A 14,373-nucleotide genomic window follows, 5' to 3' on the forward strand; every position below is an offset into this window, starting at 1 on the left:
GCGTGACTGATTCCTTTAGGTCACGAAATGCTAAGTTCGTCACTAAAATGGGTATGGGTGACGAAATAAATTAGTCACCCAATCTCTAACATTTCGTCACCCATTCTTTTTCAAATATTACCCTTTTTTTTTTACTTTTGCCCCCAATTTTTTTCTACCGCCAAATTTATCTATATTGGTGACAAAACTAGTTCGTCACTATTTTTGAATCATTTTTAAATTTTAGTGCCAAAATTATTTTTACCTGCCAAATGCAGTACTGTTGGTGACAAATTAATTTCAAGTCTAATTATAAAATATTAATTTTTAATTTTGGGAATGGGTGATAAACAAACTTTTTTCTCCAATATATAGTATATATGATCAACACTTTACAACAAGAAGTAATAGGCAATATTTTACAAAGATAGTAACTTGAAAAGTTACATATCAAGTGCTAGATGCATTTGAAATTTCAAGGCATCATTTTTACATCCAAATTGTATCCTAACAAAAGCTAATACGGACATCGAAGACCCAAAAACCTACCAAAGCCCTAAATTAAGGGATATATATGCATTTGGAAATATCATGGCTTCATTTGTACATCCAAAATATAACTTGCAAAAAACTAACGAGGATATCAACACCTAAAGCACATCCAAATCACCCTCCTCACCACCCTCTTCATCCACATCATGTGTAAGAGGTTGTTCTTCACCCTCAAGAGAAGCAAATCGCTCTTCCAGTAGAACAATGTACCTCATAAGTTGAGCATTTGTTGGGTTAGACGTGGATGTAGGGATTGAAGAACAAAATGTGTCCTTTTGAAGACCATAACCCACACCTCGAATGATCTTAGCCTTCACAGTTCCGAGCTCCTTAGCCAAGAGATTTGAGTGCAGAGGGATAGGCATTATAACATCTTCGAATGGGGTACCCTCAGACTCAGCCAACTGTTGCTTGATCTTAATCAACTCTCCAATCAGATTTTTCTACACATAAGTTAACATTTAATCTATGATGTTAATTTTGTTTCAATATACTAAAATTATAATATATAATCATTTCTGAGACAAACAAAACAAATAAAAGGATCGGAACACCATTCTGAGATAAACAAAACAAATAAAAGAAAATAAATAATCCTTTGAGAGAAATAATACAGGTGTAAAGGTATAGACTGTGACAGAGTAAAAACAACTGAGTACCTGGGGATATGCTACAACATCTTTCATAGATTTGGCAACATACAACTGGAAGATCAAATGCATCTATCTTTTTCTAGATTCGTTGCTCCCTACATTTATGTGCAGTTGAAGAGCTTTAACTTGGAACATTTTCCAGTGAGGTTAAGTCAAGTCAAACCTGATTTAGCTCAGCTGTATGATTCGCCAAAGTCTTGACAGTAATAATCCCCATCATCAACGTGTTTCCCTAACAAAACCTTCTGCAACGTCAAGGAGAAAAATGTTAGGACAATGAAAGATCAGAGTATACTAAATAAAATATCTTACGGTCTCCAAACCTAAGCTATCACATTTTTACAAGCATATACTGTGTTGAATCCCACTTTTTCTTAGTTGTTTCCTTGTTTTCCTACCCTTCTTGTTTTGTTAGAATAGGTTGATGACCAACCAAGTTAACTTGCATAAAGCTATATAACAAAATATGGCCTTTCCACTTAAATCCTTGTTGATCTGTATGTCAATCAACCACCCCATTTTTAAGCTGTCATTATGCAGAATAATTAGCGGCCAGGTGAACGAACAAACTAATGAGATGCAAAGCTAATAAAAGCACTAAAGAAATAATAAAGATAACAAGAAATAATTGTATTATAGATGTATGAAAACAAAAGAGAACAAAATAAATGCAGCTTACTCTGTGGGACAACCCATATATGATCAGATATCACGACCCAAAAATCTAACACTGGTGACCCTGCCGAAATGACAACTTAGAGTAGATAGGACTTTGTTTTACTGTAGATCGAAGATCACAACTTTTCTATCAATCCCACCAGTTGCAATGATATCCTGGAAAGAAAAAGAACTTTGATGAGGAATATGGATATGTAAATGTGTTAATTAATTAGTATTGCCATAACCAGCAGCAATAGCTAGACACCACAACAATCACCTGCCCCGCCCGTCCCTCAAGGCCTCAACCCAAAGGAAATGAAAGGCTAATAATTGGAAAGGGGAAGAACATAATACAAATGCAAAACAAGAAGAAAAAATATTCATCCACCAATGTTGCAATATCGACATCATACCCCCAGATTCTTATTAGATCACTAGTATTTACTTTATTTCTTTTTCAAGGGGAGCCAGAGATCCCAAAAAATCAAGATGCAGGGATAAATGGTCAGATGCTGGTCATAACAGCATGTCAATGTCACACTCACCCTAAACCCACCAAAATAAAAATAAAAAGTAAAATACCTCATGATTGTCGATAGATAATATTCCTTTGCTGAACCTTTGAAGGAAAGGAGGAGACAATACCATCTTGTTGTAATGGCAGATTTTAGCATGAGGAACCCAAGTGGAGGATACCTGCAAGAGATACAAAGATAATAAACTTGAAATATAAATGCAACTATTGAAGTATGAGAGACACAAGTGGAAAAAAAAAAACCAGTGGTTTTGTTCGTTGCTGCAGTGATTGAGCCTAGCAACAAGCAACCAACTCATCTTGGACATATAGGGGTAACGAGCCACCACAATGTCCCCTTGTATGAACGTACAATGAGGAGCAATACATTAGCAAGGCTTAATTTATAGCAGCTTAGAGAACTCATTGGGACTCTAATACAGCAATAACTTAGGCTGTTACAACTACTTGATGAAACTAAATAGAAAACTCTAGAGATAAGGAGAAAGGACATTAATTCCAGCAAGATGTCAGCAATTGATGCGTTCCCAAATATCAACCATGTCAATAATACCAATTGATCCAGCACACATATATCTGTGCATATCCCTAGCACCAAGGGCATCAAAAACAGTAACTTACAAAATCCCAGAAACAACAAATAATCACGAACTAAAACATATAAAATACAAATTGCACAAACTCACAAGTAAACAAACACTTTCAGGGTTTGGTAAATGCTTATAGTTTTGATCTGATTGCTCTCAACACAATTTACAAACACATTAGAACCGTCTTTCTCAATCGAACCAAGAAACCCATCAATGCAATCTTTACACTGGAGTGTCACATTAGGTTCACTCTCCAACCACTGCAGTTCTTCATATCAATTAAGGGTAGGTTTAAATCCAAGCATTTTAGTCAAGACTAACACAGTTACCTTCCTTGATTGGACCAACAACACATTACAAAAGCCGAAAAGCACAAAACTTTAGTACCTGGAACTAGCTTTGATTCATTAGTATCACCAATGCAATGAGGAGGATAACGATGCTCAGGTATATCAGGGTGATGAGAATCAAGGAAACTGAGAACAGGCCATTTCTTCTCACATAAATAATGCAATATTAACTAGAATAATTGATCTTATGTACTACTCTATTAAGTGAATCAATCAAGGCAAGAAAATTCGGGGTAGCAAGGATTAGTACAGCTTCTTTATTAATTGGACACCCTTATGGCTACTGATTCATAAAGATCATTCCAGCGTCTATATCAAGAACCTAATGTAGCAAACAATTTAAAGTCTGAGCAAACAATTTAAAGTCTGAGAGAGAGAGAGAGAGAGAGAGAGAGAGAGAGAGCCAGTGCAAATTGGCACTCTATTTGCATAATTAAAAAAAAATGAAACAAGGCAAAATATATACCTGGCCATCTGCAATTATCAACAGAAACTTAACAAAACTATTGAATTTGCCCAAGATCCTTTCTAATTTCACAAAAAGCCATACATATACTTTAGAGAAAAGGCCTAACATTTTAAGACTAATAAGAAGATTCAGATAAATAAATTCCAAAGAGGAAGAAGGATTCTAGGGTTTCGTCAAGGAGCAATCTATCTTATCAAATAAATCCCATAAATTCTAATCGATGAATCTTGACAAAAATGACCAACTATAAGGATTTGAAATTGAATTTCGCGACGAGTGTGAAATTGTGGAGAGAGACGGACGAATTACCAACAATGGAGAAATCATCTCCAGAAATAAATCCCATAAGTTATAAGAGATGAATCTTCAGAAAGTGAACGGTTATAAGGATTTGAAAGCAGATCTCGTAGCAGACTTACCACAGATTCGAAAAATGTGAGACCACAGATCAACCACAATGGAGATTTGGCAGCGAGGTGGGAGACTGAGAGAGAGATTGCGGCGAAACGATGATGGAGATTCAGATTGTGAGTTGAAAGTAATGGAGATGGAGAGTAAAAAGGTCTATGAGTACTGACGGCGTAGGGATTGAAAGCGCGAGATAATAGGTTCAGGCAGTGTTCTAATTAATTTTTTTTTCTTTTCCTTTTATGTGAGAGCACAGAAGAAAAATGCAATTTGAAGCCCAGCCTTTCGGCTGGTCCGAATGGCGGCAAATTTCCCACCCAGGCCTTAAAAGTCTAAAACTTTAATTAGGATCTTTTTTGCTTTCCCTTAAAAAAAAAAAAAAAAAAAACTGATTAGTGTCAAAAAATTTCGACACTAACTATAGGCACTCCGTCACAATAAAGGTGGAACATTGTTGTTCCAAAGGACAAAAGTATGGGTGACGGAATTAGAAATTTTGTGACCCATTCCTACAATAGGTCACAAAATTAAGGTTTGTCACCTATAATTTTGTGACTAAAAGGGTAAATTCTAGTAGTGTGTTAGTATTTCTATTTCACACGGATTTCTGTGGCTTTTAAGTACAGTAAATTCATGTGTGTTGTTATTTTGTGGAAAATTTTCTGGTTTTAAGTAGCATTATACACAGATATCTGTGTGTTTATAATATTGCACACGGAAATCCGTGTGAAATACATTTACCTTTGCTACGGATATCCGTGTGTATGTACTTAAGAAATCCACGGAAATCCGTGTGTAATACTACTACGGGAGGGAAATTGAATTTATTCCAAAAAAGTGAGCGGGAAAAAAATTTACAACGAAAATCCGTGTGAGCTACATATCTGTTAGTATTTCACACGGATTTCTGTGGCTTTTAAATACAGTAAATCCCTGTGTGTTGTTATTTTGTGGAAAATTTTCAGGTTTTAAGTAGCATTATGCACAGATATCTGTGTGTTTATATTATTTCACACGGAAATCCGTGTGAAATACATTTACCTTTGCTACGGATATCCGTGTGTATGCACTTAAGAAATCCACGGAAATCCGTGTGTAATACTACTACGGGAGGAAAATTGAATTTGTTCCAAAAAAGTGAGCGGGAAAAAATTTACCACGAAAATCCGTGTGAAATACATATATATTTACCACTGATTTTCGTGTGTATTTATCTTGGTAATATATAACTGTCATGTTAATTATTGTTTACACTGAATTCTGTCTCTATTCTATTTTTTTAACACGGAATTTAGTAGCTAATTTTTCATTTCACACAGATATTCGTGTGTTGCTCATTTCACAGATAATTCTGTAATAAACACTTGTTGTAACGGAATTCTGTAGCTAATAGAGTTTTTCACACAGAATTCTGTAGCGAATGGTTCTTTTCACACGGATTTCTGTGTGTGTTACTTATTTCACACAGATGTCTGTACCAAAAACCGGTCAACCCTTTATACGCTACTACTTCCCTAAGGGGAGCCGACCCTTGAGGAGATAAAATTTCAGAAATTTTTACATTACTTGATATAGCTTCTACCCATGAGAGCATGAGAGTTTACAGATCAAAAAATAAGTTACGAGTGAGCGGTTATGAGCATATTAGTTTTATGTAGTCTTTAAAATTTAGGGTTGACCTACTAGATCGAAACCCAAACGACGACGAAAATAGCTGAAATTTTGAACACAACCATTTATTCTTATCATGATAACATCCTACGGTCGATTTTGATAAAGTCTATTTCCTACGCATTGTTGCTTATGGAAGGTATACTTTTCATTATAACTAATAAACTAGTAGCTTAAGCTGACCCCTTATATTGTTTCAGATACTTGTAGTTCATTGGTACTTTGCAATGTTGGTTCTCTGTTTCCAATTACTTGTGTATTGTTTCTATATATGAAGCAAAAATTCTAGTAATTAAATAGCATAATTAGTATATGGTGTTTGGCCAAATTTGGGTGTGATCCACTACAATTACCAGACAATTGGGTGTGGAGTATGTGATCAAAGAATGTAAGCCAGTAACAGCACAGCACTATTGCAGATAGTGATGTGAAATTAAAGGCATCATAGAAAAGCTGATCATTTGGCCGTCCATAACGCCATATATATAATGAACAGTTTTTTTTTTTTTTTTTTAAAGTGGGATTTCATTTGTGATGGTTAATGGAGAGTCAAAACGCAATAAATCAGGCTTTACCTCTAGAAACATACTTAATATAGCAACAAAAGAATGCATGTCGTATTAAAGCGAGGGTATAGCTAGTCCCGGGTTTTCTTCCTTTTTCACAATATAGCTTCTTCTTTCTTTTCTCTTTTGAAACTTAGTTCTGAATCTTTGACGTTAACATACAAATTTGGGTTTCTTGGGTATCAAGTTAACGGATTTCCCTTTGTTTCGAAGATCGAGTAATGGCGGAATTTGTTGGTAGCCGAGCTAGTTTCTGGGTTCAGTCCAATGCTTTGCTCAGAAAGAACTTAACCTTTCAGGTCTCTCTCATCATTTCTATGCTATATATGCTGGTGAAATAATCTTTTTGAGTATAAATAAACATGGTATATATTGTTGAGGAATTTTTTTTTCATGTAGAAACGAAGAATGTGCGCCAACATTGCGCTCATTTTAATACCAGTTTTCTTCTGCATATTCTTCGCCGTTATCCAATTCCTGATAGATAACAAGTTGGTCGCAATTGCCATAACGGCATGCGAGAAGAGGCCAAGGCTATTGGGTCCAGAGACTCTGATTGCTCAACAGTGTGCAATCACTTCTCCTCCGGAATGGCCTCCCTTGGTAAGACTACCAGGAGCCCCTTCTCGCTCTTTCCGAAGCGATGACCCTGATCCCAAGCCCGATGAGGAGTGCTGGTTGGAAGGCACTTGCCCTGTGACGATACTTATCACCGGGAATAACCAGACATTTGGACAAGGTAGTAATCCTTGCATTGTCATCTTGCCACATATCTGACGTGTTATTTATAGTAATTGGCGTATTACGAATAAAAATCGCTGACTAATTAACCTTATTTTATTCTATGGTAATGTAGAATTGGGTTCAAACATGTTGCCTCCCGATGATTTGCCGAAAAATTCCTCCGGCAACCTTACGGATTGGACCAAATTTGTCCTGGTATGTTGCCATATCTCTTCTTCTCTCCTTTTTTTTTTTGGCCGGTTTCTATCTCTATTTGGTACTTATACGTACTGTATTTTGTAAATACTAATTGTTATGAGCTACTTTATTCTGAATATATGTCCAGGGTTCACACTACGATGCATCACAATTTTATATGGATCCTGCTTTCGAGTCAGATCGCAGGAACTTTTATCTGCAGAATCAATGCAAGGATGATGAAGATCGGGTCATCAGTGCTCCAGTTCAAGTATTAGCAAATAACGAGCCATTAAAAACAGGTAAAAACTCTTGAGATCTTGCTTTTGTTTGTGGTATTTTTCTCTAGCTATAATTAACCGTTGATCAAGTTGACTACAAGATGAAGTCAACCTGATGAACGATATTGGAGTAGACAGTCGTTACAGCACACGAGGATTGAAGTATAAATTTCTCTTTTTGGCTAGAAACTGCTTAGTTTCCAAAGGCATAGTCTCCGGCCTCAGTTTTCAGACTTTATTGAAATAAAATAGTTAAAGAGGATGGGAAACAAAGCCTTTACATCCGAAATAAAAAATAAACTATATAAACCGACTACTGAAAACAAAATTTTACCAATCACTATTATCTTGTGCATGGATAAAAGGTGGAGTAGACTTTTTGTAATTGTGTACAGTATAATGTTTATGGCACACTTATAATATTTGTTGCACACTTGCACACCGCATGCTGATTAGTTGAACTTTTATTCTTGACCTAGCTAATTTTGTTGTCTAAAATCATGTAGAGGTTGAATGTCTCCGATGCTTTATATTGTGGCGTAGTAGTTATTCTGAAATAAATGATGAACTGTTCAAAGGTCAGAGGAAGGGGAATCAACATAGCGAAGCTAATGACACACTTTCAGGTTAACTAATCCACTTAATTTACATGCATGCACTTCATTGTCTCACAATATTCATAAACTAATTATCATGTAGGGCAATATGACAGTTAAAATTTTCTTGCAGCCTATGATATCTCAAACTCAGATGAGAATACTTACAATGTGACCATATGGTACGATTCAAACCAGGGCGACAATACGAATTTGAAACGGATTCCACGCTTGGTCAATATGGTATGTATTTTTTTCTTTTCTTTTAAGAATTACTGCAATAAGCAATGTTCGTCTACTCAGTAAAGACCTAATTGATCAATAATGGTTCTAATTTCTAACAATTGTAATATATATATATATATATATATATATTCACAGGCATCAAACGCCTACCTTCGGTTAGTGAAAGGAAATGAAACAAAAATTATGTTCGACTTTGTTAAGGAAATGCCTAAGGGTTTTACCCTAAACCTTCCTGATTTTACGGCACTGATAGGTCCATTGTTGTTTTCATGGGTTGTTTTACAGCTGTTCCCGGTAAGATTAATAATGTTCATGATCCATATAAGTATATACTAAAACATCTTCAATATATATAATTAAGTCTAATATGTATATATATGTAAGTTTTCGCTTTTGCTAATAAGATGGATACTTGTAGGTTGTGTTGGCGTCTCTGGTTTATGAAAAACAAGAAAGACTGAGAGTGATGATGAAAATGCATGGCCTCGGTGATGGGCCTTACTGGATGATTCAATATTCTTATTTTCTTGCAATATCTGTACTCTACATTATATGTTTTGTTGGATTTGGTTCACTTGTAGGTACGTACGTAAATTATGAGAAACATGCGTGTGCCGAAGAATTTCTCATACTTGTGATATATCTCTCTCTGGTTGAAGTTAATTTGTATACAGTTTTTTCCTGCAGGCTTACATTTCTTCTACGAACATGACTACTCCCTCCAATTTATATTTTACTTCTTCTTTGTAAACTTGCAAATAGCGCTGGCTTTTCTTTTGTCGTCAATGTTCTCGCACACTAGGGCTGCTACAGGTTTGATATAGTATTGACTAACTGTATCTGTTGGAACGTGCTGCATGTCTATTTCGTGCTTATGTCTAAAATGAAATCATATTAATGACCACAGTTGTAGCTTACCTTTTCGTCTTTGGTAGCGGGCTTCTCGGGTCCTCTTTCTTTGAGAACCTTCTCGATGGTGATCAAACAGTGTCTAGTAAGTGGAGATTAATATTTCTGACGAAAGTTGATGAAGTATATTGACACTTCTATGTAGTTTATACTTTACACTTTCAATATTAAAAAATGATGATGATTGATCATGATCAACTAATGAACTATTTGCGTTAAAATTGCACTTATGCAGAAGCGTGGATCATTCTTCTAGAGTTATATCCTGGCTTCTCTCTGTACCGAGGCTTATACGAGTTTGGACAATATACCTCCGAAGCGAAAATCACGAAGACTGGTGGTATGGGTTGGGGGAATTTGAATGATAGCGCAAATGGTATGAGAGACGTCTTGACCATCATGCTATTAGAGTGGGCAGTGCTGCTGCTTCTTGCATTTTACATAGATCAAGTTGTGACATGTGGAAAATCTCCTCTTTTCTTCTTGCCAAGAAAGAAAGCACCAGCTTTCCAAATCCCTAGTATGGAAAGGCGTGGATCGAAAAGTTTTGGTGACATGGAGAAACCTGATGTCGCTCAAGAGGCAAGTAAACCTTTTTTTACAAAAGCAAAATAATTGATTTAGGTTCAGGGTTTAACTCTAGAATATGGCCAGGACCATTAAATCTAGTAACATAAAAATAACATAACTTTTATGCATGATCGATGGATTTGAAGTTCCAGTACTAATTAATTGGTTGCTTAATTTATTTCCTTCAGAAGGAAAAAGTTGAGAAGCTGATGGAAGAAGCAAAGTATACAAGTCATGTTGTGATATGTGACAACATAAAGAAGGTGTATCCAGGAAGAGATGGAAACCCTGAGAAATTTGCAGTGAGAGGGTTGTCTCTTGCTTTGCCTCAAGGGGAATGCTTTGGTATGCTTGGTCCTAGTGGTGCAGGGAAGACCTCTTTTATTGAAATGGTACGTACTACTATTCATGATCATATGTGTGTCTGTGTGTTTCTGTATTGTATCACTGTATTAATCTAGGTAATGAATTTTCATATCACATATCTTTGGACAGATGATTGGTCTCGCAAAGCCAACTACTGGCACAGCCTATGTTCAGGGCTTGGACCTTGTAACTCAAATGAATGAAATATATTCCTGCATTGGTGTTTGTCCACAGCACGAGTAAGCAGAATTTTCCATAAGATTTTCGTGGTTCCTTTCCTTTCTTCTAGATACTCAATTCGATCTGATTAGTTTTGCTTTCTTTTTGGACGTATATATATACTTAGCCTACTATGGGCAACCCTAACAGGAAGAGAGCATCTACTATTTTACGGCAGACTTAAGAACCTTAAAGGTTCTGACTTAACCAAAGTAAGTCCAATACAGTCAATAATTGTATATTTATAGATACCATAAGATGTAAGATTGTATGTATGTACTTATATGTGCATGTAGATGTTGTTTATTTGCCGAATAAGCTAGTTTTGTTTATGATGAAGGCAGTGGAAGATTCTTTGAAGAGTTTGAATCTATTTAATGGTGGGGTTGCTGACAAACGAGCAGGGCAATATAGTGGAGGTATGAAGAGAAGGCTTAGCGTCGCTATTTCACTCATAGGGAATCCCATAGTAAGTATCTCTTCACCATCGACATCTTTGCTGATCAGTTAATCACGCAAAGCTACTTGTTAATTTAATTATCTTTATATTTTTTAGGTAATTGCGCATTAATCCAATCCATATATGTAGGCTGTTTACATGGATGAACCCAGTACCGGACTTGATCCAGCTTCAAGAAACACTCTATGGAATGTTGTAAAGCTCGCTAAGCAAGGCCGTGTCATCATATTAACCAGTTCTTTCTCTCTCCCTCTCTCCCTCCCCCTTCCTTCCTCCTAACATATTAGTGAGCTCAATCAGTTACCTCCTTAAGTAATTAACTTGCGATTCTGTGTTTATCTGCATTTGATAATCAGCACATTCCATGGAAGAGGCAGAGTTCTTGTGTGATCGAATAGGAATTTTTGTAGACGGAAGACTGCAGTGCATAGGAAATCCAAAAGAGGTACGCATATGATCGCTATAAAGTCCCAACAAGACACGAACACAGTAAAACACGACAAGACATTGTCAAAACTAGTGGTACAACATGAATTTCATTGTGGTAATATAATATGGCATAATATAATGCAGTTGAAGGGCAGATATGGAGGATCATATGTGTTCACAATCACAACAGATTCATGTCATGACCAAGAAGTGGAGAGTCTGGTACAGAGACTCGCCCCGAACGCCAACAGGGTATACCATCTCGCCGGAACACAAAAATTCGAGTTTCCCAAAAGTGAGGTCAGAATTGCAGATGTTTTCCAGACAGTGGAGCATGTAAAGAAGATGTTCACAGTCTATGCTTGGGGCCTGGCTGACACTACTCTGGAGGATGTCTTTATTAAGGTTGCAAGTGCACCCAAAAGGCTTGAATCCAACGTCTTAAGTAGAGACAATTTGATCGAATAATCGAAGTCATGGTCTTGTACATGTAATAATTAAGCTCATAATACCGATAATATATATGCAGTGTAAAATTGGCACCATGTTGTAAATAGTTATATATTGATGGACATACTTATAATTAGTCAAATACGGATATTATTGTAATCTTACTCAATAACGTACATTTCCACTCTACTTATTTTTTTTTTAAAGTAAACTACACCCACCTCCTTGACCAAACTCTAAAACACAAAAAACTCCACTACATTTTTTTTTAGACACTTAAGGACATTTTGTCTTTAGCAAAGTTTCACTTTCTCTTCAAGTTTTTATCTTTCCTTTCAGTAAAAAGAAAATTGACGGAGCGTAGTGGGCCCATGCTTTGAATTTGTTTGTCTAAACATTTGCAGGTATAAACTCATCCTCTATACTCAAAGGTAAACAGTTATTTTACTATTCATAATTTCGATTGTTGACAGACTAGAGTTACTTGCTATTTGCAAAAATACTAGCAAAAAATTAAAAACAGAAAGAGAAAAGTTGAGAAAATTGAAACTCTTTAGAGATAATCTCAACAGAAATACTCCCAACTACTGGGATATTATTTATAGACTCCAAACCAGAATCTATAAATTAGAAGAAGATATTGATAATCTCTTATATGTTCTAGAAATAGAACAAAAGCCTCTGGATTATTTGAGCATTGGTTAGATCCGCAAATCACTGGTATCAGAGCTTGTAAAATAGCTCAAAGGAGAACCCCTCCTTAATGGGGACAATGTCAGAATTGTTATTAGAGAAAATAAATTCTCTACTGAAATCTTCTGATGAGAAATATCAGAAGCTGTTACTAGAATTATCTAGATGTCAAGATCATCTAGAAAAATTTCCTACTATAATCCACCAATTGGAAAGATTGGAAAACAAACTGGATTATATCAAAGAACTTCCAAAAACGGAAGAAGAAAATCTGACAGTCGTCAGTAGAAAAATCAATGAACAGCAAAAAACGCTGGATTCCATGAAAAATATACTGAAGGACAAGAAAGTGCCTACAGTAAAAAAGAAAGCTAATGGATTCAAACCATTAGAAAGGCCAGACAAGAATCCTGTTCCAAACATGATTTTTCTGGATCCTTCAACTAGTTCTACTAGCATCCGGTATGAAAACCCGGAAAAAAGAGAAATGAAGATGTTAAGCATCTTTGGAAAAAAGAAAGGAGTACAACTCTTAAATGCAGAAGAATTTGAGTTCAATGAGATTGAACAAGAAGTAAAAAATTCCTCAATCCCAAAGTTAGATTTCAAACAGATCTACAAAAGAGGAAAATTTGATTTACTGGATAGCCATTATTTCAAATTACTGGAAATTACAACCCCAGCAACGGCAGGTGGAGAGACTGATCTTCTACTGATCACTCCAGCAGAAGTTTCCAGAGCACAAGAAAAAAAATATCAATTTATGCATATTGGAGCGGTCCAAGTAGGCATAAACTTGCTTGCTCGTGAAGGTATAAACTGTTCAGTCCTATGTGTTCTACAGGAAAACAGGTTAACAGACTTCCAAGCTAGTCTGTTGGGAACACTTGAAGCATCCTTATGCGACCAAGTAGCATATTTCAACTGCTTCCCCAACTTCACTACCAGCTTGAAAGATGCAGCTCACTGTCTCAGACTGAGAGTCAAGACAGATGGCATATCTATGAAAGAAGATATGCAAGAACTGGAAATAGTATACATGATATACTATAAATTGATGAGCACCACAGTAGCCCCTAAGACGAGGATTACAAATATCCCAGGTCTTACTACTGGATTCCTCACCAATCAGAAGAACCATTCACAGCAGATCCACAAAGTTACTTGAAATGAAGTAACATTTCCCCCTGAATGGAAATTGTCCGGTCCAAAAAAGCAACCGGAAAGAGCAAAAGCAAAAATCTACGAGAGTAGAAGAACTGGAGAAATCAGCCTCAACTTCGACAATCACAGGAAGAGTGATGTCTGTCCTGAGAACAACCTCAGGATAAATAGCAGTCTTCTGAGAAGAAGCTACAGCACTAGAGAAGCTAGCATCAGTGGTACAAAACCCACTATTGAAGAGCCAATATCAGAAGAAGATCTGGAAGCTGATCTAAACAGACCAGTCCATATGCTCAGAGCTGAGAGGCTCTATGATCTTTATGAAGAAGCTGAGAATTGTGAAAATCCTGAACGATTAGAAAAACTAATCGAAGAAATGAAAGAATTCAAAATCAGAAAGACGAGAAAAGTCTTTCCATATCAAGATATTGAAATGGAAGAAGGAGAAAGCTCCAAGACTTCCATCGTTCGAGAAAAGGGAAAAGTCAAACTCCCAATACAGAAGGCCCCTACGGGCAGAAACGGAGAAAGAAACTCTCAAAGATTTGTCCCAGAGGACAAGATACCCAGAGTTCCAATTTCCAACTATGGAATTTGGCTTGATCTGGATAAAGCTCTTGACAAGAGAAAAACTCT

General features: G+C 36.3%; 1 protein-coding gene and 1 long non-coding RNA gene across 5 annotated transcripts; one reads left to right on the forward strand and one right to left on the reverse strand.

Moving 5' to 3' along the window:
• Nucleotides 1-525: 525 nt before the first annotated feature.
• LOC112180000 lies at nucleotides 526-4,479 on the reverse strand. 2 transcript variants are annotated; one of them, XR_002928024.2, is made up of 5 exons: nucleotides 4,208-4,479; nucleotides 2,427-2,540; nucleotides 1,864-2,018; nucleotides 1,191-1,429; nucleotides 526-974 (listed from the first exon to the last, which is right to left on the reverse strand). It is a non-coding gene; the product is annotated as an uncharacterized LOC112180000 (long non-coding RNA). The 2 variants fall into 2 exon arrangements; XR_005802844.1 differs by having other exon boundaries at nucleotides 526-1,429.
• Nucleotides 4,480-6,521: 2,042 nt separating this feature from the next.
• On the forward strand, nucleotides 6,522-12,067 carry LOC112176343 (ABC transporter A family member 10). 3 transcript variants are annotated; one of them, XM_024314211.2, is made up of 18 exons: nucleotides 6,522-6,732; nucleotides 6,833-7,172; nucleotides 7,290-7,372; nucleotides 7,503-7,656; nucleotides 8,142-8,261; nucleotides 8,365-8,474; nucleotides 8,613-8,771; nucleotides 8,896-9,058; nucleotides 9,165-9,290; nucleotides 9,385-9,471; nucleotides 9,622-9,968; nucleotides 10,145-10,348; nucleotides 10,452-10,561; nucleotides 10,669-10,753; nucleotides 10,882-11,010; nucleotides 11,131-11,236; nucleotides 11,358-11,446; nucleotides 11,575-12,067. In XM_024314211.2, the coding sequence occupies exons 1-18, from the start codon at nucleotides 6,655-6,657 to the stop codon at nucleotides 11,896-11,898; spliced, it is 2,814 nt and encodes a 937-aa protein (XP_024169979.1). In that variant the 5' UTR covers nucleotides 6,522-6,654; the 3' UTR covers nucleotides 11,899-12,067. The 3 variants fall into 3 exon arrangements, with proteins under 3 accessions (XP_024169979.1, XP_040367750.1, XP_040367751.1); XM_040511816.1 differs by lacking the exon at nucleotides 8,613-8,771; XM_040511817.1 differs by lacking the exons at nucleotides 11,358-11,446; nucleotides 11,575-12,067 and having other exon boundaries at nucleotides 11,098-11,239.
• The last annotated feature ends 2,306 nt before the right edge of the window (nucleotides 12,068-14,373 follow it).

The sequence above is a fragment of the Rosa chinensis genome, chromosome 7 (genome assembly GCF_002994745.2).
Source record: "Rosa chinensis cultivar Old Blush chromosome 7, RchiOBHm-V2, whole genome shotgun sequence".
NCBI lineage: Eukaryota > Viridiplantae > Streptophyta > Magnoliopsida > Rosales > Rosaceae > Rosa > Rosa chinensis.

Excerpts from the sequence above, each read along its gene's own strand:
- LOC112176343 (XM_024314211.2), top strand. The coding sequence starts at position 6,655 with ATGGCGGAATTTGTTGGTAGCCGAGCTAGTTTCTGGGTTCAGTCCAAT. Across the intron at positions 9,969-10,144 it reads AACCTGATGTCGCTCAAGAG|AAGGAAAAAGTTGAGAAGCT; the intron begins GCAAGTAAACCT and ends TATTTCCTTCAG. Across the intron at positions 10,754-10,881 it reads AAGGTTCTGACTTAACCAAA|GCAGTGGAAGATTCTTTGAA; the intron begins GTAAGTCCAATA and ends TTTATGATGAAG.